This window comes from Mirounga leonina, unplaced genomic scaffold (genome assembly GCF_011800145.1).
Source record: "Mirounga leonina isolate KUSES-001 unplaced genomic scaffold, KU_Mleo_1.0 Mir_53, whole genome shotgun sequence".
Classification (NCBI taxonomy): Eukaryota; Metazoa; Chordata; class Mammalia; order Carnivora; family Phocidae; genus Mirounga; species Mirounga leonina.
This window is the reverse complement of record NW_023270807.1, coordinates 70,727,197-70,747,990: the sequence shown is the minus strand read 5'-3', so window position 1 is coordinate 70,747,990 and position 20,794 is coordinate 70,727,197. Positions and strand designations below refer to the sequence as shown.

Here is a 20,794-nt window from a genome sequence, read left to right as displayed (position 1 = left end):
CTTGGTTAAAGCAAGTCATAAGGCCATGCTTATCCTCAAAATGATAGGAAAGTACAGTTCTACCACGTGCTTGGAAAAGAACTGGAAATACCCTTGAATAGCAATAATAACCACATCTAGTCATTTTGATTAATATTTTCACTTTTCAAGAGTGATATTTTCTGACCTAGTTCTCAAATTCAGGGCTCAATTGCTCAACAAATAGTCATTTAAATGTCAGTTTTTTCAGTGTCCTTTTCCAAGCTCTGTGGATGATAGAAAGATAAAACAAGTATAAATCTAAAGACTGCTGTCTAGAATAGAGTATGATAGCCCTCTTATAGAACTTGTATTTCTGTTCCATAGCTCTTAGCAAATAACCATTATTTATTAATTATTTCTGTATTTGTCTAATACTGTCTCCTCTACTAGTTTATAAATTCTATATAGGATAGAGGCTGTGTCTGTTTTCATGTCAACATTTTCAAGAGCAACCGCCATGCCTGATGCCTTGTAGGCAATGTTCAATGATTATATGTTGAATAAATTATAGAAGAAGAAAACTATAGTGGAAGTCAAAGATGGGGACATTCTGTCCAAACAAATTTATATCTTACTTAGATCTGTATCTCCCTCTACATCGACAGTATTTATATGGTCACAGTTTTTGTTTGTAATAATATCCTTACACAGGAGAGACTATGCTTGCTTTATTTAATTTTATATCCCCAAGCACTAACCCAGTGCCTGACACATGGTAGGAGCTCAGTAAATACTTGTTGACTTAGTGAAGCAAAAGAGATAAGCTCCAAGGACTACTGAAATAGGTAACTGCTTATAGGCCACTGTTTTATAAGTTACTAAAGTGTCCTTCCTTCAACTGCTCCATTAATAACATGTGGTTTAATCTTCTAAAGCATGAGTGTTACACACAGTTGCTTTTGATAGATTAGTGGATGAGTGTCTTTGTAATTGGACAAAATTCTGATTGCATCTGACATGAACTGATTAACAGAGATTCAACATATGACCTCCAGTGGCTAGAGACAGATCCTCTGCTGGCGTCCCAAGTAGTGAATGATAAGAGGGAAGTTTGTCTCACATTCTATACATTTGGGGCTAGACTTGTAGAATGGAATTGCAACTCATTTCATATATACTGTTTTAGGTCCATATTCTGAAATTCCCATTAACTGAGAAGATGTAAAAATATGTACAGTTAACCAAACTGAAATGAATGCGCCTTTCTAAAGATGAGTATAGTACACAGTTTATAGGCTTTTGGTGTTAAAGTGAACCAGATACACATATATCATTCTGTACACAGGAGATAGGTGTGACTCGTAGTTTAACTTCCACTGAGGAAAAGAAAACCACCTTCTAATAGGCTTTTATTTTATATTAAATATATTTACTTTGATGGTTCCCCAAGTAACAGTAAGATGCTGACACTTGCCTAAATTTCCAAAATTATTTTTCAAGACCCAAGACACCAGTTACACCAATCACAAGTCTGTAAATTGCTGTGCCATGTACGACTATACATATAAATGATTTAACAGGAGATTTTCAATATAAACACCACGAAAACATAATTATTATGAGCTTAGTTGTTAAAGTGTAAAGCACTTGAAAAAAAAATCTAACCTTTCTAGAGTCTCATTATTTTTGAAAAATTATTGGAGGTTTTCGTCTGAAGTTAACTAAAATATTTCTTTAACCATGACTTTAAATAGTAGGAATTTATGAGGGTAGTAGTTTTTTTTTAAATTAAGAAACAAATGAAAAGAAATGCTTAAAAACATGAGGACAATTAAACAATAACCATTAATATGAATAGTAGAAACCTGAATATTATTTAGAGATAGTCCAATAATAATAAAAAAAAAGAATGCCAAGTATACTACTTATTTATCAAAAGGGAAAAAAAAGGCCTAGATGAACAGGAAATTCTTGAAATTCTGCCCAATTACTTGGCATGAATATTCTAAATCTGTGAAGTTTATTATAAGAATTTTTTTGTTTCTATATAAAATCATGTATGCATAAGTCAGAGCCAGTATAATTGTTATTGGTAATGACTAAAAATTTTACAACCTTGGGTAACAGAAATAAACCTATTGCATATATCTTTTAATTGGAAAATGCTGATTGGACATATGACAATATTCTTCCCCCTACCCTGGGTTAGGATTTTATTAATGCTATTGGAATTTTGCAAATACAGGCATACCTCGTTTTATTGTGCTTCACTTTATTGTGCTTTGCAGATATAACATTTTTTTTAATGGAAGGTTTGTGACACCCCTGCATCAAGTCTGTCAGCACCATTTTTCCAACAGCATCTGCTCATTTTGTGCCTCTGTATCACATTTTGGTAATTCATGCAATATTTCAGACTTTTTCATTATTATTCTATTTGTTATGGTAATCTGTGATCAGTGATCATGACTTGCTGACAACTCAGATGATTGTTAGCATTTTTTAACAATAAAGGGTTTTTAAATTAAGGTTTTATCTTTTGTTTTTTAGAGATAATGCTCTTGCAAACTTAATAGAGTGCAGTATAGTGTAAACTTAAGTTATATTTGCACTGGGAAATCAAAAAATAATTTGACTTGCTTTATTGCAATATTTGCATTATTGTAGTGGTCTGGAGCTGAACCTGCAATATCTTCAAGCTGTTCCTGTGCTGAAATAATTTTGCTGCTGGGTAGATGAGAACCTTGATTAATGAAGTATCTGTTTAACAGGCAAGGACAAGCCACCTGGGTCAACCAGGGATACCTATTTCCATTTTAGAACAGGCATATTAGCTGCTTCTAGGAGATTGTATATACAAGAATACTCCGTTCTTCTGGAAAGCAAGTTCTTTATCTAATCCCCTTAATGGATCTCTTTAGAATATTTTTCAGTCTCTTGCTGAAATCTAGATATACTACACCCATTTCGTGTCTTTTATAGTGCCAAAGAATGAAAGGAAGAGCTTTAAAGAGTTTTTTTTTTCTTTTCTTTTCCAAAGCTGAATTAATTTTCTTGCAAGCAAGGGAACTCATATCAGTAAAGAAATTCACTGAGTAGTTCACTGAAGGGAATAGTCATGGTTTCTGAACAGTGAGAAATGGGGTTTCCTGGTTATGCTCTTTAATATTGAAAACACGCCCTCTAGGTAGGGACAGAATGAGGCCAGTGCTCAGTGTTGGCTGATGTTCGCCATAGTCCATTGTCATTGATCAGGAAAGATGCTTCAGTTATGAACAGTAAGGCTCTGGCAAGCCGGGCTTCTCACAGTTCATGTCCTTCATGCCGTGAAGGTCTCAGCTGGTAATAACCAGTTGCAGGAAAATAAAACCTCAGCATTTGCTCTGATATTTCCTAAGTGCTGCTGCGAGTGAAAAATTTTCCTTTGTGTAGCCATTCTATATGAAGAAAGAAAGTGAGGTTAATTCGGCATCCCCTTTTTTTTTTTTTGAGTCCATTTTGGCTTCTAATAATCACAACTTTCTCTTAAATTTCAGGTCTCAGGCAAATATGTCTGGTCCTCTTTCTCAGGTCTGAAATGAACATTGTACTCTTTGGCTGAGAAAACTGGGACAAACTTAGAATTAAGTTGTTACCTTGTGCTTCAGGTATTAATGCTAACCCTTCCTCCTCCTCCTCCTTCTCATTTTCTTCATATGTAACTTGAGCTCTCCATAATATATTTCATATTCTTTAGTTCGTTCTAATAGATTATTGTCATTTGCCCTGTGTCAGGCTAGTGTCTCATCCCACTGAAGCTGGCTAAATGAGAGACTGATGAAGGCTAAGATGAAAGACATCAAAGATCCCAGGGTGCCAGGCGGTATATGGCCAACGGAAGAAAGTGAATTTTGCCAAGAAGAGCCTATTTCCAAATAAGGTCATATTCTGACTTACTGGGAGGTAGGATTTCAACTTATCTTTTTGGAGGGACACAATTCAACCAATAGCACACTCTAAGAGAGAAGCCAGGTTCAGAGGTTAGGGTAACCTCTTTGAGGAGCTAGGCTGAAAACTAAAGGATACATCGGCGTGAAGAGTCTGAAAGGAGTCTTCTTGGCTTGGAGAATGGTGAGTAAAAAGTTGCTGGGCAGAAAAAGGCCTTGGCTGTTGCCTCAGTGAACAGAAATATGGCCACTTTGGCTGGACCACAGAGAGCCAAGGAAGGAGAAAGGGGAGATGATATTGGGGGGGCGGGCTGGAGATAGGCCAGCAGGGCATTGTACCTAAAGATACGAAGTTTGGAATTTATTTCCAGTGATGGGAAGCTATTGAAAAACATACATCTGACTTATATTTTTATTTTATTTACTTATTTATTTAAAGATTTTTATTTATTTATTTATTTGACAGACAGAGACACAGCGAGAGAAGGAATACAAGCAGGGGGAGTGGGAGAGGGAGAAGCAGGCTTCCCGCTGAGCAGAGAGCCTGATGCGGGGCTTGATCCCAGAGTCCTGGGATCATGACCTGAGCCGAAGGCAGATGCTTAACGACTGAGCCACCCAAGTGCCCTTATATTTTTATTTTTTAAGTTTATTTTTTTTATTTATTTAAGTAATCTCTACACCCAACGTGGGGCTCAAACTCATGACCCTGAGATCAAGAGTTGTATTCTCTTCTGACGGGGCCATCTAGGTGCCCCCGAGTTATACTTTTATTTATTTTTAAATTTTTTTTTATTTTTAAAGATTTTGTTTATTTGAGAAACACAGAGAGAGAGCACAAGGAAGGGGAAAGGCAGAGGGAGAGGGAGAAGCAGGCTCTCCTATGAGCAGGGAGCCTGACGCGGGGCTCGATCCCAGGACCCCGAGATCATGAACTGAGTTAAAGGCAGACACTTAACAGAATGAGCCACCGAGGCACCCCAATACTTTCAAAGATTATTTCGGGGACACCTGGGTGGCTCAGTTGATTAAGCGTCCAACTCTTGATTTCGGCTCAGATCATGATCTCAGGGCCATGAGATCAAGTCCTGTGTTGGGCTCCATGCTGAGCGTGGAGCCTGCTTGGGATTCTGTGTCTCCCTCTGGGCCCCCCTCCCCCACTCTCTCTCTCTCTTGAAAAATAAAATAAAATAAAAATTTATAAAGATAATTTGGACTGCCATTTGGAGAGTAGACTTGTGGCAGAGCAAGAGGGGAAGCAGGGAGGTCCCCTGTGCGTAGGATGGCGTTCTAGATTCTCCTTGAGATGCAAAGAAATGAGAGACACACTTAACTTCAAGGACAGAGCAATGTGCTTGGGGAAAACAATGCAGTTACACATAAATAGATATTAAATGACTTAAGGTATTACAATCTGTGTTTTAGATGAATGATGTTCACTCTCAGCATGCATTATTGAGTACCTATTCCGTGTTAGGCATTATGTTGATATGGGAAGCAAAGGAAGGCTACATACAATAAGTGTATAAAGAGGTTAGAATTGATTGGGTGAGACAGATATGAGCTAAATGATAGAAATGGTTATAGCATCTGGTGGGGGACACGAATGAGGAAGTAGTCAATTCTGTTTAATAAAGTTGTCAAGAAAGAATTAAGGAGGGCGACACTTTCTCCGACTCTTACACAAGTACCCATATTTATCTGGCAAATAAGTTGGAGGACACTTGGGTTCAAAAAGGGAGAGGAACTGAGGGAAACCATACTAGGCAAAAGGAGAGGAGTGGACAAAGGTTAACATGTATGGAGAAGCAAGGCACGTTTGGGGACTTTAAGACTTACATGAGCCCACAGCTAGAGTTTGGAAGAAAACTAGATGGGGTTAAGATTTTTAGTTTTATTTTGTATCACTTTCCAGGATGTCTTTTTTTCTGGGACATCCTAGTGGGAAAAGTTCTACCATATGAGTTGGGGAGGCAAAGTCCCATCTTCCATTGTGAAAGTTCTCTCTGAACCCTGACAGCTGGAGTTGGAGTGAGATGCTTTGGAGGGGACAGTGTCATCTAGTATCCAGTGGTGGTGGAGCTGTGATAGAGCCAGTGGTGGAACCAGTGGAAGTGCCCAATGTCCTTGATGGTAGTAGTCCCTCACTGACTTGTTGTCCTTGTGGGAAGACTCTGGACATGGCCACACAGCTTTATTTCTGCTGGCTTTCACAAACCTTGTTCTTCAGCTTTACTGTTGACTCTGAAAACCACTTGAATCATTTCAGTATCTTCTTTTTCAGCATAATTTAGCCAGAGCTGGTTTCTTAATTTGCCTAAGAACTCTGAGTGATATCGAGTGGAATAGAATGAGTTAGGCAGGAGTGAGGTGATGAGGAGCCTTGGATTCCTTCTAAAATATAGCCTTTATCCTAAAGGCAGTCGGTGGCCATTGAAGAGCCACTGAAGGACCCCTGGTTGTTTCCAGTTTGGGGCTGTTATGAATAAAGCTGCTAAAAACATTTGTGTTCAAGTTTGTATGAACATGAGTTTTCATTTCTCAGGGATAAATGTCTAACAGTATAATAGTTGCTTCAAACAGTAGTTACATGTTTAGTTTTATGAGAAACTGCCAAACTATTACCCAGAGGGACTGTACCATTTTACATTTCCAGCAGCAATGTATGAGTGATCTAGCGTCTCCATATCCCTACCTTCCTCATTGGGTGTTGTCTTATTTTTTATTTTAGCCATGCTGACAGGTGTGTAGTGATATCTCATTATGGTTTTAATTTGCCTTTTCTTATGGCTAATGATGTTGAACATCTTTTTATGTGCTTATTTTCTATCTGTATGTTTTCTTTGGTTAAATGTCTTGTACACATTTTCAAATTGGATTGTTTGTTTTATTATTGTTAAATTTGTAGTGTTCTTTGTATATTCTAGATATTAGTCCTCTGTCAGAGTTGTGATCTGCAAATACTTTATGTATTTTCTCTCAGTCTGTAGCTTATATTTTCCTTCTCTTAACAGGATCCTTTGAGAACAAAAATTTACTTTTGGTAAAGTCCAGTTTATGAATTTTCCTCCTATAGATAGTACTTTGGGTGTTAAGTCTACGAACTTCTTGGTTAGGCCTAGATCCTAAAGATTTTCTCTTATATTTTTTTCTGAAAGTTTTATAGTTGTACATTTTACATTCAAGTTCATGATCCTTTGAGTTAATTTTTGTGTAAGATATAAGCCTAAGGTCAAAGTTCTTTTTTTTTTTTTTTGGTCTGTGCATGTCCAATTGGTCCAGCACCATTTGTTGAAAAAGCTATCTTTCCTCAACTGAATTACTTTTCCATCTTTGGCCAAAATCAATTGTGCATATTTGCGTGGGTCTCTTTCTGGGTTCTCTGTTCTGTTTCACTGATCTATGTATCTCTTCTTCTGATGATTCCACACAGTCTTGATTACTGTAGCTATGTAATATGTTGAATATCAGGTGGACTGATTTACTCCTTTATTTTTCTTTTCATCAAACCATTTTTAAAAGGTTGCAATATGAGCAGTTTTATACTCTAGTAAGAACACTCTGCCTAAGTGGAGGATGGATGGGGGAGCATGGGATTGGAAAGAGGAAGATTATTAGAGAGTCAGAAAGAGCCAAAGATGTCTTGAGGTAAGGCAGTATCAGTGGGGTGGAGAGGAAGTCAATAATGAAAGCAGATGTTAAACAGTTTGAATTCCCAGGATTTGTTCATTGATCAGCTAGGGGGAGTAAGGAAAAAAGAGGAGTTTAGGGTGCTTCTTAAGGCAATTTGACATGATTTTGACTGAGGCAGAGAATACATAAAAATGAAAGGTTTTGAGAGAATCATAATGAATGTTATTTTGGATCTGTTGAATTTGAAATTGAGGTGCCTTTGGGACATTCTATATAGACCATGACTATATAGTTTGGTATCTCAACAGATAAGGTTGGGATGGAGGTGGAGGTTTGAGAGTTATCAGTAATTGAAGCCATAGATGCAAAGGGCAGGGCCACCCAGTAGTGTGTATACCCAGTGAAGGGTTCTAGCCAGCAAACCCGGTGAACATTCACTCTGAGGGATAGGTGGAGGAAGACCAATCGGCAAATTACCGAGAAGAATTATCAAATAAAGGAGAAAATCAAGAAGACAACATTGTAAGAGGCTTAAAAACAATCTTTGTCAGTGAAGAGTGGTCAAATGGAATTGAGGATGGGAAAGGAGTGATTTGATTTGACAAATGACAAGATATTGGTGACATCCAGTGGACCCAGTTCATTGATGTGGCATGAGGTGAAGCCAGATTGCGGTCTATGAGTGGGGAAGGAAGAGAAAAATGGGAAAGAGGAAATATTCACTCTTTCTCTGAGAAATGTGGCTGAAGAAAGAAGAGAGGCTGCGTGGTACCTACAGTGGGATAAAGGATTTAGCAATTGTTTTCTATTTTTCTCTTTTTTTCCCTTTCTTTTTTTTTTTTTTTTAATGCTTGAGAGACTTAAGTTTGATTATAGGCTTTGAGGAAGGTACCTACCAAGAAAGGCAAGAGGAGAGCTAATTGATGGAATCAGATCCTACAAAGGAATAATATCAAGAGCACAAGACATGAGATTTAACCACCTTTTCTGTCACTGAAAGCATATCAGTTAGAATCAGTCTTAGGTACATATAATAAAAAGTCAAAATAATTATACCTTACATAGATAGCAGATAATTTGTCTCCTGTATTGCAAACAAGTCTGAAGGTAGGTACTCCTGAGACCCAAGTTCCTTTTTACCTTTTGCTCTTTACATTTTTAAGGTCACCTCATGGTCCAAGATGTCTGGTGGAAGTCTAGCCATCTCAACTGAGTTCCAGGGAAGCAGAAAGAGAAAAGAGGAAAGGAAAAAAGAATTGACCTCCTGGCTAAGTCCAGCTCCTTTAAGGCACTGTCCTGAAACTCCGCCTAAGGATTTCTGTTTACTTTTTTACTGGCCACTTCTAGGTGTAAGGAGGGCTGAGAAATATATCGCTAGATTTTGCTTCTATAAAAGTAAGGTTCTGTTGGTAAGGAAGAAGAAACTGGATATCGGGTAGAGAAGTAGATGTTTCTGTCCCAAAAGGAAAGAACATACAAGGATTTACAGATTAAGGGTTTTTTTTGTTTTGTTTTGTTTTTTTGATGCAAGAAAAGGAAATTGAATTGCTTAATATTGAATAGACTGGGAATTTCTGTGAATGCCTGCAGCAAGGTCATCACTGGAGAAAGAGGATATCCACAGAGACACTGAGAAGAATGGTGGATAAATTTGCAACAGTGTTATGAGAAAATGAAGGGAACAGCAGCTGACCAGACTAGCATATAAAAGAACGTCGAGCAGTGCTAAGGGCTTAGCAGGAGTTGGAGATCATTAATTTGTCTTGGTATAAAACTGAATAACTGTGGGATTTTCTGTTGCAGTGTTCAGCAAGTAGGATACAGGAGCATGGTTAAATTCATTTCACATTGTGTATGTGCTGTGTATAAGCCAGAAAGACTCAAGGGAGGGAAAAATTATTTTGGCAGAAGTGGACAAAGAAGGCCTAGAGAAGGTGTGGGATTTTTATTCAGACCTCAAAATGCAGGCAGGAGTCTGTTGGGAGGCGAAAGAATATTAAGCAGAGGAATGAGACAGGAGGTGGGATCAGACGTGGGAATGGAGAAAGCATGTTAGAAGCCACAGTAAAGCAATCTGGCTGAGTGGGAGGGCTACAGAAAGGCCCATATGGAAGGAGGGTGTGGAAAGGGCACATCTGACAAAGATCGGGTAAGGTTAAACTCTCTAGCCTCAAAGTCCAAGTCATATTTTCCAGGCAGTGGGGATCTGATGAAGGTTATTGTTCAGGAGAGTGATTAAAGAAGATTAATGTGGTGGCAGTCTGCTCCATCCAAGGATGGGAGGGAGATTGGCTGCAGGCAGGAGAACTGGTCTAGGAAGCTGGCAAAGGAATCCGACATTCAGGAAACAGAGGAAAGAGGGTTAGAGGCAAAGGACAGAAAGTCACCCCCACTGTGCTCCCAGTACTTCTCACACTGCAGAACTCTTGTTCTCAAATGTGAGTGACTTGCACAGTGTTTCTCTCACCCTGTGAGGCCCTTCCTTCCCTCCTTCCTTCCTTGCCCTCCCTCCCTCCTTTCACTTCTTTCTTTCTTTCTTTTTTCCTTTCCTTTCCTCCCCTCCCCTCCCCTCTCCTTCTTCCCTTTCTCCCTTCTGTGTTCTTTCTTTCTTTCCAGAGAGGGGGAGAGAGAGAGATAGAGAGAGAGGGGCGCAAGGTGGGGGAGGGGCAGAGGGAGAAGGAGAGAGACTTTTTTTTTTTAAAGCTTTTATTGATTTATTTGACAGAGAGAGAGACAGGGAGAGAGGGAATACAAGCGGGGGAGTGGGAGTGGGAGAGGGAGAAGCAGGCTTCCCGCCGAGCAGGGAGCTGGACTCCCGGCTCTATCCCAGGATTCTGGGATCATGACCTGAGCCGAAGGCAGACACTTAACGACTGAGACACCCAGGCGCCCCAGGAAAGAGACTCTTAAGCAGACTCCAGGATCAATGAGAAGCCTGACATGGGGCTTGATGTCACAATCCTGAGATCATGACTTGAGCTGAAATCAAGAGTCAGACACTTAACCAACTGAGCCCAGGGACCCCTCTTCCTCCCTCCCTCCCTCCCTTTCTTCCTCCCTCCCTTTCTTCCTTCCTCAATACTTATAGAGTATTTACTCCTTACATACTGGATGTTGTACAAGGCACTGAAGATTCAGAGAAGGAAATCTAATTCTTGTGGGGAAAGCAAACAAGTAAGAGAACCAAGTGGCATTCAGCAGGTGACCAAGTAGAAGTGTGTGTCAGGTTTTAGGGGTACACAGAGTAGGGGCCTCTACTCTGTTATGACAGAGAAAGTATCAATTGAACTCAGCCTGGAAAAATCACAAGGAAGTTAGGGAGTGGGGTGGGGGGGCGGGAGGGCTTCAGGAGCGCTAGTTCCTGGGGAACCTGCATCCCACGGTGTGTGTGCAGCAGGGAAGGGCCATGAGGTCAGAGAGGTTAGCAGGGCCTTATGTGTCCTGATAAAGAATTTAGGTTTTATTCCAAACACATTGGATATCCTGAAGGATTTTACACAGAAGAATGACATTAGCTTCTTTTTAGAGTCATCAAAACTCAGGCTTTGGAGACAGATTGAGACCAGGGTGTTACTCATGGTTCAGCCACTTGGTGGCTATGTAAGCTTGGACAATTTACTTAATCTCCTGGAGTCTTGGTTTTTTCTTCTTTTTTTTAAAGATTTTATTTATTTATTTGACAGAGACAGAGAGACAGCGAGAGCAGGAACACAAGCAGGGGGAGTGGGAGAGGGAGAAGCAGGCTTCCCGTGGAGCAGGGAGCCTGATGCGGGGCTCGATCCCAGAACGCTGGGATCATGACCTGAGCCGAAGGCAGATGCTTAATGACTGAGCCACCCAGGCTCTTTGTTTCTTCTTTAAAATTGAAAACAAACATAAAACCCTACCTACCTCATAGGTATTATTGTTTTTATTTTCTGAGAATTAAATGAATACCATTTGTAACATTCTTAGCACAGGGCCTGGTACATAGAAAGCCCTCCAATCCCGATGGTTACTCTTTACCAGCACTCATCATTATTACTATTATAAAAATTGCTCTGGGAGTGGTATGCAAGGTGAGTCAGAGGTAGGGGATAAGCTAGAGGAAGGGAGACTGCTTAGGACGCCTCTGGAATAATCTAGGGAAGAATATTCTATTTTTATTTATTTTTTGTCCAGTACCCAGCTGTCATTCAGAAGGAATAAAAAAAGTTTGTGGAATAAATGAAAAGGAAGACTGAGCAGAATTTAATGATTGATTAACTCAGAGAAACCAGGGGGAGAGTAAAAAGATGACTTTAAATCTTCAAGCTTGGGTGACTGCAGAGTTCTGGTACTGTTGACACAAAGAAACCTTTTCTCTCCCCACCCCATGGCTCAGCTTTCTCAGACCATTGCTTGCCTGACACCTTCGGATGGTCACCCGCTTTTTTCAATTTCATTTATTAGCTCAGTGACTGTGGTGTGCACATCTGCCACTTTGCCTTTTTCTAGAATGCCTTGTCATGACCATAATGGAGGTATATCTGAATTTAAAAACTTTGAATTTTTGAAGTCTCAAACTCCACTTACAAATTGGGTTTGAATACCCCTCTCTAGCTGCTTCCAAATCTCATTTCATTTTTAGATCCTACAGATGTCTCTGGAAAGACTGGCATCCTATGCCTCTATATGGGGGCATTAATAGAATCCCACACTTTTACAATTAATATTGTGTCTGAAACAAAATATACTTATGGCTTCTCAATATTATATAATTGCCATTTTCTCTTATATGTAGAATTATATTTTCGGTCCCATGTCACAAACAAACAGACAACCCAAAAGTGGCTCAGCTTTCGGCTTTTCTTTTACTGCTAAGTTGGTGCTTCTGCTCTAACTCTGAAGACAACTGGAAAAACCTGGGAATTTGACATGAGGTCTTGTTCTAGCCAGGTCATCTGTCCAACATGAATGACTGATTTTAGTACCAGGTAAGAGCAGATGGGGCTGAAGCCATGGCCATGGTTCCCTGGGGTTTTTTCCCCCCTGTTTTCCTTGAGTTTGATTATTCTGATTACTAAAAATGCCTTGCTGTTTGTCAAAGAACAGGAATTTTGAGGTTGTGCTGAGGCTTGGTTAGCCAGGTCAAGCCTCCAATAACATATATAGAGATTGTTTTTTTAGAGTGGAGAATTTTAATAAATGTCTTATATGAAAACAAGTGACACATCGTAAATGAGTTGAGAGTGGCCTCTACTAGTGAAAATGGTGGTGTGTTGATCTGTCCACATTCTCTGCCTTATTGTTCTTGGGATCCAGAGCACACATTTGTGAGTCAGCTGTCCCAAACAAGAGGAAGTAGAGCAAACCCCACTGCCAGTCAGGATGGCTGTCTGATCTCAGCGTCATTAGGTCCTGAGGTCCTACCAATGAAGTTAGTCAGAATTCCTGTAGACCCACAGCTGCTCACATGCAGCCCTTCTACTCCTTCTCTCTACTGGTCCCCTAATCTCTCTGTATGTGTATGTATTTCAGAAATAGTACATGAGAGATGGGAAATTAAATGTCTCTGTGGGAAAGAGCAGTGTTTCAGGGTCTCAGCATTATAGTCAGCTGCTCTCATATTTTTCCAGACTGTAAATATATTTTGAAGCTATTAAAAATCTATTTACAGGGGCACCTGGGTGGCTTAGTTGGTTAAGCGACTGCCTTCGGCTCAGGTCATGATCCTGGAGTCCCGGGATTGAGTCCCACATCGGGCTCCCTGCTCAGCAGGGAGTCTGCTTCTCCCTCTGACCCTCCCCCCTCTCATGCTCTGTCTCTCTATCTCATTCTCTCTCTCAAATAAATAAATAAAATCTTAAAAAAAAAAATCTATTCATAGTGATGAAAAAAGGTAGGAACTCAATAGTTCTTTTCCAGTTGCCATTTGTCCAGTAACAAATATCTAGACACTTTAATTATCCTTTTAATTTCCCCTAGTGGTGGCAAAATAATCCTACTTATCTTCATGAGCGGGGGAAAAAAATCTGTGCTGGGAACATAGCAAGACAAAAAGCTCCCTGGGCTAGCCTGTTTATCCGGTAGTATGGACTTTGGCAGGGCTTTAAGAGTTTGGCTCCCTGGTGAGGGCGCTGGTCTCTCTTGGGTGTGGGAAGGGAGAGGTAGAGAGGACAGGAATCTCTTTTAAATCACAGAGAAAAGGAAACCAGGAAGTAAGGAGAAATTATCACAGTCAGCTCATAGCTCAGGATGTTAAAGGCAATAGGCTCAGCTGGTTGGTTAATCATTAGCAAAAAGGAAAGAGCAGTGGGGGTCAGGACCGGCCAGACCACAGAGACGGACCTGAAGCAGGGAGGGAGCTCCCGGCGGAGGCAAGATGCGATCTTACCTGCAGTTCACCTCTTTCTCTTATTAACTTTACCTCGGGACATAAAGCAAGATGACTCTTCTGTTCACAGACGTTTGTCTAAATAAAGCCCTCTTAATTTTATTTTTGCTGTGGGATTCCTAAGCAGACAAGAAGAAAAGGCATCTTTCCCCGAGCAGCCTCCCAGCTCCCACTCAGTTTGGCATTGGGGCAGCAGCTCCGGCCACAGAAAGCAAGCAGGTGCGTGTTCCCAAGCGGGGATCACTGCAGGCAGGTCTGCCCCTTGTGAAACAGGGCTTTGCACCCTCTCGGAAGCCGGGGGAGTTGGTGCTGACTTCCAAGCTGCCTGGTGGAAGAAGAGAAAGTGGATCTGCAGAGACTGAGGGGAGAGGGAGAAGCCCCTCTCCCCTCCTCCCAACCACAGCACCATGGGCAACACTTGTCTGAGGTTCTGGGCGAACTTGCGGCCCTGCCTCCCCTGCTTGTTCCAGGAGGCCGACAAGCCGGCGGTGGTGATTGAGAACCCAGTGGCCCACTGCTCCCCCGATCCTCCCCAGTCGCAGAGTCAGGAGCCCAGGAGAAGCCACGGCCACTACTTTGTGGCTCTGTTTGATTACCAGGCGAGGACCGCAGAGGACCTGAGCTTCCGCGCGGGCGACAAGCTCCAAGTCCTGGACACTTCCCGCGAGGGCTGGTGGTTTGCCAGGCACTTGGAGAAAAGGGAAGATGTCTCTGGCCAACGGCTACAGGGCTATGTTCCTTCTAACTATGTGGCTGAGGACAGGAGCCTGCAGGCAGAGCCGTGAGTAGTACAAACCCACACTTTCTCAACTCTCCGAGGGCGGGTAATGAGTTTTCCTTCTTACCTCTCCGCAGCCCCCTCATTTCCAAAGAGCTGCCCAGAAAGTAGGAGGAAGCCTTGGTAAGAACCTCCTAATCGAAACACGCCTCTCCTGCTAAGGGAGAGTGAGACTGGCAGGTAATTGTTGTGGAAATGACTTCTATTACAATATGTATATCCATGGGCCCTGCGTGAATCTTCATCCCTGTAAACAAATGGTGCAATTAATGCCCTACCTTTGGTTTGGCTTAAAATAAGTCATGCCTCACTTTAATAATAGAACTGCACTTCATTTGCAGGTATATCATAGATCTTCCTTAAATCTTTCAAATCTGAAGTCCAGCTCTCTCTCTTTTAAAACTTTTGAAGCATCAACCCCCAACCCTAACTCTAATTTTAATCCTTTTTCATTCTGTTAGGCACACACAGGGCCAACTAACATACAGGGTAACATTTAGAAGATGCTGATTTTTCACTACTCTTTCCCAGTAAAATCATGACTAGGCTTTTTTCTTTGAGTGCCAGATATGGACTTAGGCTACCCAAATTGTGATAGTTTGGAGCTTTTATTATGATTAGAAACTGGCCAGCTACAGACACTTAGTAAGTTTTAACAAGGAAAATATAATGGCAGTATTTCCCCAGAGGAGGCGATAAAGACTACTCTGATAATTGAAAAAAAATCCTGTGAATTATGATGGACCCACAGAGGAAAATTTTATATACTTATCCACTCATCCACCCGTCCACCCATCCGTGCATCCATGCATCCATGCATCCATCCATGCAAGTGCCAGGCACAGTGGTGGCGTGGTGAGTGGGGGAGGAGGGAGGTTAGGCTAGTGGTGGTTGACTATAAAGTAGGTAAAGCAGTCTTGACAATGGATACTTGAGGTTTGGTGGGTTGGGAAGCAAGTGGGGACTGTTACTCCCTAACTTTGTTCCTGCCTGGTTCCAGTGAAACCCAAGACTGGGAATGTCTCTCAGACTCATTTTATAGAATGGATCCTTAGTAGAGGAACGAACCACTGGGGATTCACTCATTTTCTCATACGGTTCTCCTTTTTATGAGAGCTACAGCATCCTTTACTAGCCCAGGGAATAAAATGGCAAGGAAGTGCCATTGGGGCAGTACTGCTGCTTTCTAAACTCAAATACAAATACAGAAGGAGGTTTGGTAATTTTTGAGATTCTTTCCAACACCAGGAACCTATACATGTTAAGAAGGGTCTTATTTTATGCCCAAATAGAAATGAATTGAAACCTAGACTTTTGAGGAATGGAATTGTTCTCAAATGAGAAAATCATCTGCGTAAACATTGTTTTCTGTGTTGATCTATAGGAAATATCTTATTCATTGAATTCTTACTTATGTGCGTTTGTTTTTACTACTATATGATTTACAGATACGGTATGGTAAGATATGGTATTATGTATGTTTTATATTCAGCGTAACATGCATACTATACGAATGAATACTAGAATATTTATATTAGAGTCTCGAACTCATAATCTACTAATATTTTTCTCATTCTATTTTTTATTCATCATGATAAGTGTACTCTTTAATCTCCACCCCATATTTCTCCCATCCCCCCATCCACATCCCTGCTGGTACTCATCAGTTTGTTCTCTCTAGTTAAGAATCTGTTGATTTCTCTTTCTCTCTCTCTTTCCCTTTGCTCATTTGTTTTGTTTCTTAAATTTCACATATAAGTGAGATTATATGGTATTTGTCTTTCTCTGACTTACTGATTTACCTTAGTTTTATATTCCCTTGCTCTATCCATGTTGCAAATGGAAAGATCTCATTCTTTTTTACAGGTGTATAATATTCTGCTATCTATCTATCTATATCCATCGATCTATAGATATCTATGTAAATATCTGTATCTATCTATCACATCTTTATCCATTCATCTATCGGTGGACACTTGGGCTGCTTCCATAGTTTAGCTATTGTAAATAATGCTGCAATAAATATAGGGATACATGTATCCCTTTGAATTAGTGTTTTTATATATTTTTTTGTAAATACGCAATAGTATGATTACTGGATTATAGGATAGTTTTATTTTTAATTGTTTGAGGAAGCTCCATACTGTTTTCTACAGTGGCTTCACCAGTTTGCATTCCCACCAACAGTGCAAGAGGGATCCTTTTTCTCCGCATTCTCACCAACACTTGTTGTTTCCTGTGTTTTTGGTTTTAGCCATTCTGACAGGTGTGAAGTGATATCTCCTTGCAGTTTTGATTTGCATTTCCCTGATGATGAGTGATGTTGAGCATCCTTTCATGTGTCTGTTGGCCGTCTCTATGTCTTCTTTGTAGAAATGTCTGTTCATATCTTCTGCCCATTTTTTAATTGGATTATTTGGTTTTTGGGTATTGAGTTGTATCAGTTCTTTATATATTTTTGATTCTAACCCTTTATCAGATATGTCATTTTCAAATATCTTCTCCCATTCAGTAGGTTGCCTTTTAGTTGTATTGATTATTTCCTTCGCCGTGCAGAAACTTGTTATTTTGATGTAGTCCCAATAGGTTAATTTTGCTTTTGTTTCCCTTGCTTTGGGAGACATAGCTAGAAGAATGTTGTTAGGGCCAATGTCAGAGAGATTACTGCCTGTACTCTCTTCTAGGATTTTTATGGTTTTAGGTCTCACGTTTAGGTCTTTAATCCATTTTGAGTTTATTTTTGTGTATGGTGAAAGAAAGTGGTCCAGTTTCATTCTTTTGCCTGTAGCTGTCCAGTTTTCCCAACACCGTTTGTTGAAGAGATTGTCTTTTTCCCATTGTATATTCATTCCTCCTTTGTTGAAGATTAACTCACCATATAAATGTGGGTTTATTTTGGCTTTTCTGTTCTATTCCATTGATTTGTATGTCTGTTTTTTATAATCAGTACCATACTGTTTTAATTACTACCACTTTGTAATAGAGTTTGAAATCTGGAATTGTGATACCTCTAGTTTTGTTTTTCCTTTTAAAGATTGCTTTGGCTATTTGGGGTCTTTTTTGGTTCCATACACATTTTAGGGTTCCTTGTTCTAGCTCTGTGAAAAATGCTGTTGGTATTTTGATACAGATTGCATTGAATTTATAGATTGCTCTGGGTAGTATAGACATTTTAACAGTATTTGTTCTTCTAACCCATGAGCATGGAATGTCTTTCCATTTCTTTATGTCATCTTGAATTTTTTTTCACCAGTGTTTTATAGTTTTATATTTGCAGATGACATGATACTATATATAGAAAGCCCTAAAGACTCTACCCAAAACACCAAAAAACCAAAAAAACTACTAGAACTGATAAATGAATTCAGCAAGTCTCAGGATACAAAATCAATGTACAGAAATCTGTTGAATTCCTATACGCTAATAATGAAGCAGCAGAAAGTGGAATTAAAAAAACAATCCCATTTACAACTGTACCAAAAACAATAAAATATCTAGGAATAAACTTAACCAAAGAGGTGAAAGACCTGTACTCTAAAAACCTTTTAATCTACTAATTTTAAATGTATTCAATATATATAATTGCTTAGGACCTCTGCTTGCTCATCTATAGGGTCCCTGGGGTCACGTAGATCTCTGGGTTCCCCGATGGTCTGGGAACCTGAGCTCTTAATATCTCATATGTAGTGGTTTAGCTACATTCATACTTGACAAAACAGCAAATGCTGAAGAAAACAAGTAAACTGAAATAAGACAATTCAAAAGTGATAATAGTCTGGGTAACAGGTGCAAGCACAGTGTCCTTTGCTTATTTAGATTATATTTGCCTAACAAACACAAAATAAGATGACTAAAATATTGTGGCTATTTTTTTATTCTCATGGGCTATCTGTAACCAAGAATACTTTTTCTTTTCTGCACATAACTCCTGACATTTTTCCTCTTGGAAATGGTTCTCAGCAGTATTCCTGTGTGTCACTACTGACCTATAGTGGGCTCCCCTTGGGATCTTCACATCCACTGGAATAAAAACTTGATGCCCAGAAGATGTTGCCACTGTGCCTCTTGGTCAACGTGGACCATTTCTTTTCATTTAAGTGTACACCATGGCCTTCATCTATGAACAGAGGTTATTAATGAGAGTTCTTGCCACCAAATGGCTAAATTCCTTCAATACTTTTGGTGCAGGTAGCTGCAGCCTCTAGAATTCCAGTCCATTTCAAGTGGTAGTGATTTGAACTTAACAGTTAAGCAGTTAACAGTCTTCTGAGTGAGGGTGTCCAAGTGGCCCACACAGTGCCTTAGTACCTGGGGAATTACACAAAGAAGTCTTTTAATATCTTTCTTCATTGAGTGTTTCAAAGTTACACTTTATTTTTTTCCTTTCAAATACTGTGGAAGTTAATGTAGTTTATTTTACAATGAGCTCAGTATATAGCATTAAGTAAAGATTATTGTTTATATTTGCCTGTGTGAGATGGGAGGCAATGGGAAACCAATGAAAACTGAGTCATCTAATTCCTAAGTAGACTAGTTTAATGCATGCATATTAGTATTTATCTGTTTGTGTCTTTATTCTTGACTTGCTGAAATGAGAAAACAATGCAAATACTTCTGGAGTTACCAATGTCAGGGCAAAACAGTTGAAGGTTTTAGCTTTTTTTTTGTTTTGTTTTTTTAATACTAAGAGGTAGAGATGTTAAAAAAAGAACTATGCTATTGTTAAAAGATAAACCAATTTAATACTTGATTGTTATTCCACTTTGAAATACCTTTTCTGAATATCTTGCATTAAGTGATATAATAAAGCCTTTCTTAATGACTTATTTTGTCTCTAGGAAAAATTATTATATTTACCTTAACTTCAATTTGAACTCCTAGGTCCTTTCATAGATGAGTGCTATTCTTCAACATCTTCAACATGGAATTTCTCAAAAGCCTTGCTCTTAGAGTCTGAGTACTCAGAACTCTGTTTGCATTTTTTTCTTTTTTTTTAAATTTATTTATTTTTATTTAAATTCAGTTAACATATAATGTATTATTGGTTTCAGAGGTAGAAGTCAGTGATTCATCAGTCTCATATAATACCCAGTGCTCATTACATCACGTGCCCTCCTTCATGTCCATCCCCCAGTTACCCCATCCTCCCAACCCTCTCCCCTCCAGCAACACTCAGTTTGTTTCCTATAATTAAGAGTCTCTTATGGTTTGTCTCCTTCTCTGATTTTGTCTTGTTTTATATTTTCCCTCTCTTCCCCTATGATCCTGTTTGTTTCTTAAATTCCACGTATCAGTGAGATCATATGATACATGTCTTTCTCTGATTGACTTATTTCGCTTAGCATAACACCCTCTAGTTCCATCCACATGGTTGCAAATGGCAGGATTTCATTTTTTGATGGCTGAGTAGTATTCCATCCATTTATATTTTTTTATTCACAGTGTTTTTAGAAATAAAGTTCACCCAGAAAATAATGGTATGGAAATTACATATATAAATCTTGGAGCCAAGAACAATGGCTTTAAATTCTATGTTTTTACTGTAAAAAAAAATTTAATGCAATATAGTGATGAAAAGCAAAATGGTCAGCAATTGTACAATTTACACATAGCAAATCATTTATCCACAAAGGGTTTAAAAAGTTCTTTGCCTAATTGTCTAAGTGTGCTTTAGGTGGTGCTCACACACTTTATACCAAATTAAACTATGAAAGCATTCAATGGAAAGGTTTTTCTCCTCCTTTCAATTACCACATAAAGGCAGATTATTTCCAGTTCCTCTCCTATTCACTATTTTATGAGCTACTTTGAAAAAAAATATTTGTACCTTGTAATTTTGTTGGTAGTTTATGCTATGAAATAAAAGTGTTAGAATTTTATGAAGTATAAATGTAATGGAATTTCTCCCCATCTGTATAGGGCATATTTTCCTAATTGTGCTCCTCTTTACTGTGTCAAACTAGAGTTCTATCAAAATTTTATCTAATTTAAGATCATTGCCATTGTCTGGCTTGAAGAAAGTAGCACTGAAAAATAAAGGGGTCTATTCTAAGGAAGAGAATTCTTTTACCCCACCATTTTAAAATAGAATTGGAGCTTCACTATTTGGTGATTTGAATACTGCTGAATTTGATAACTACC

General features: G+C 39.3%; 1 protein-coding gene across 1 annotated transcript in view; it reads left to right on the top strand.

Moving 5' to 3' along the window:
- The first annotated feature begins 13,662 nt into the window (after positions 1–13,662).
- The window catches only part of FRK (fyn related Src family tyrosine kinase), a 98,930-nt gene continuing 91,798 nt past the window's right edge, over positions 13,663–20,794 (top strand). The window contains exon 1 of the mRNA XM_034990334.1: positions 13,663–14,656. Coding sequence (XP_034846225.1) covers positions 14,283–14,656 — 374 coding nt within the window. The 5' untranslated portion in view covers positions 13,663–14,282. The remainder of the gene's footprint in view (positions 14,657–20,794) is intronic.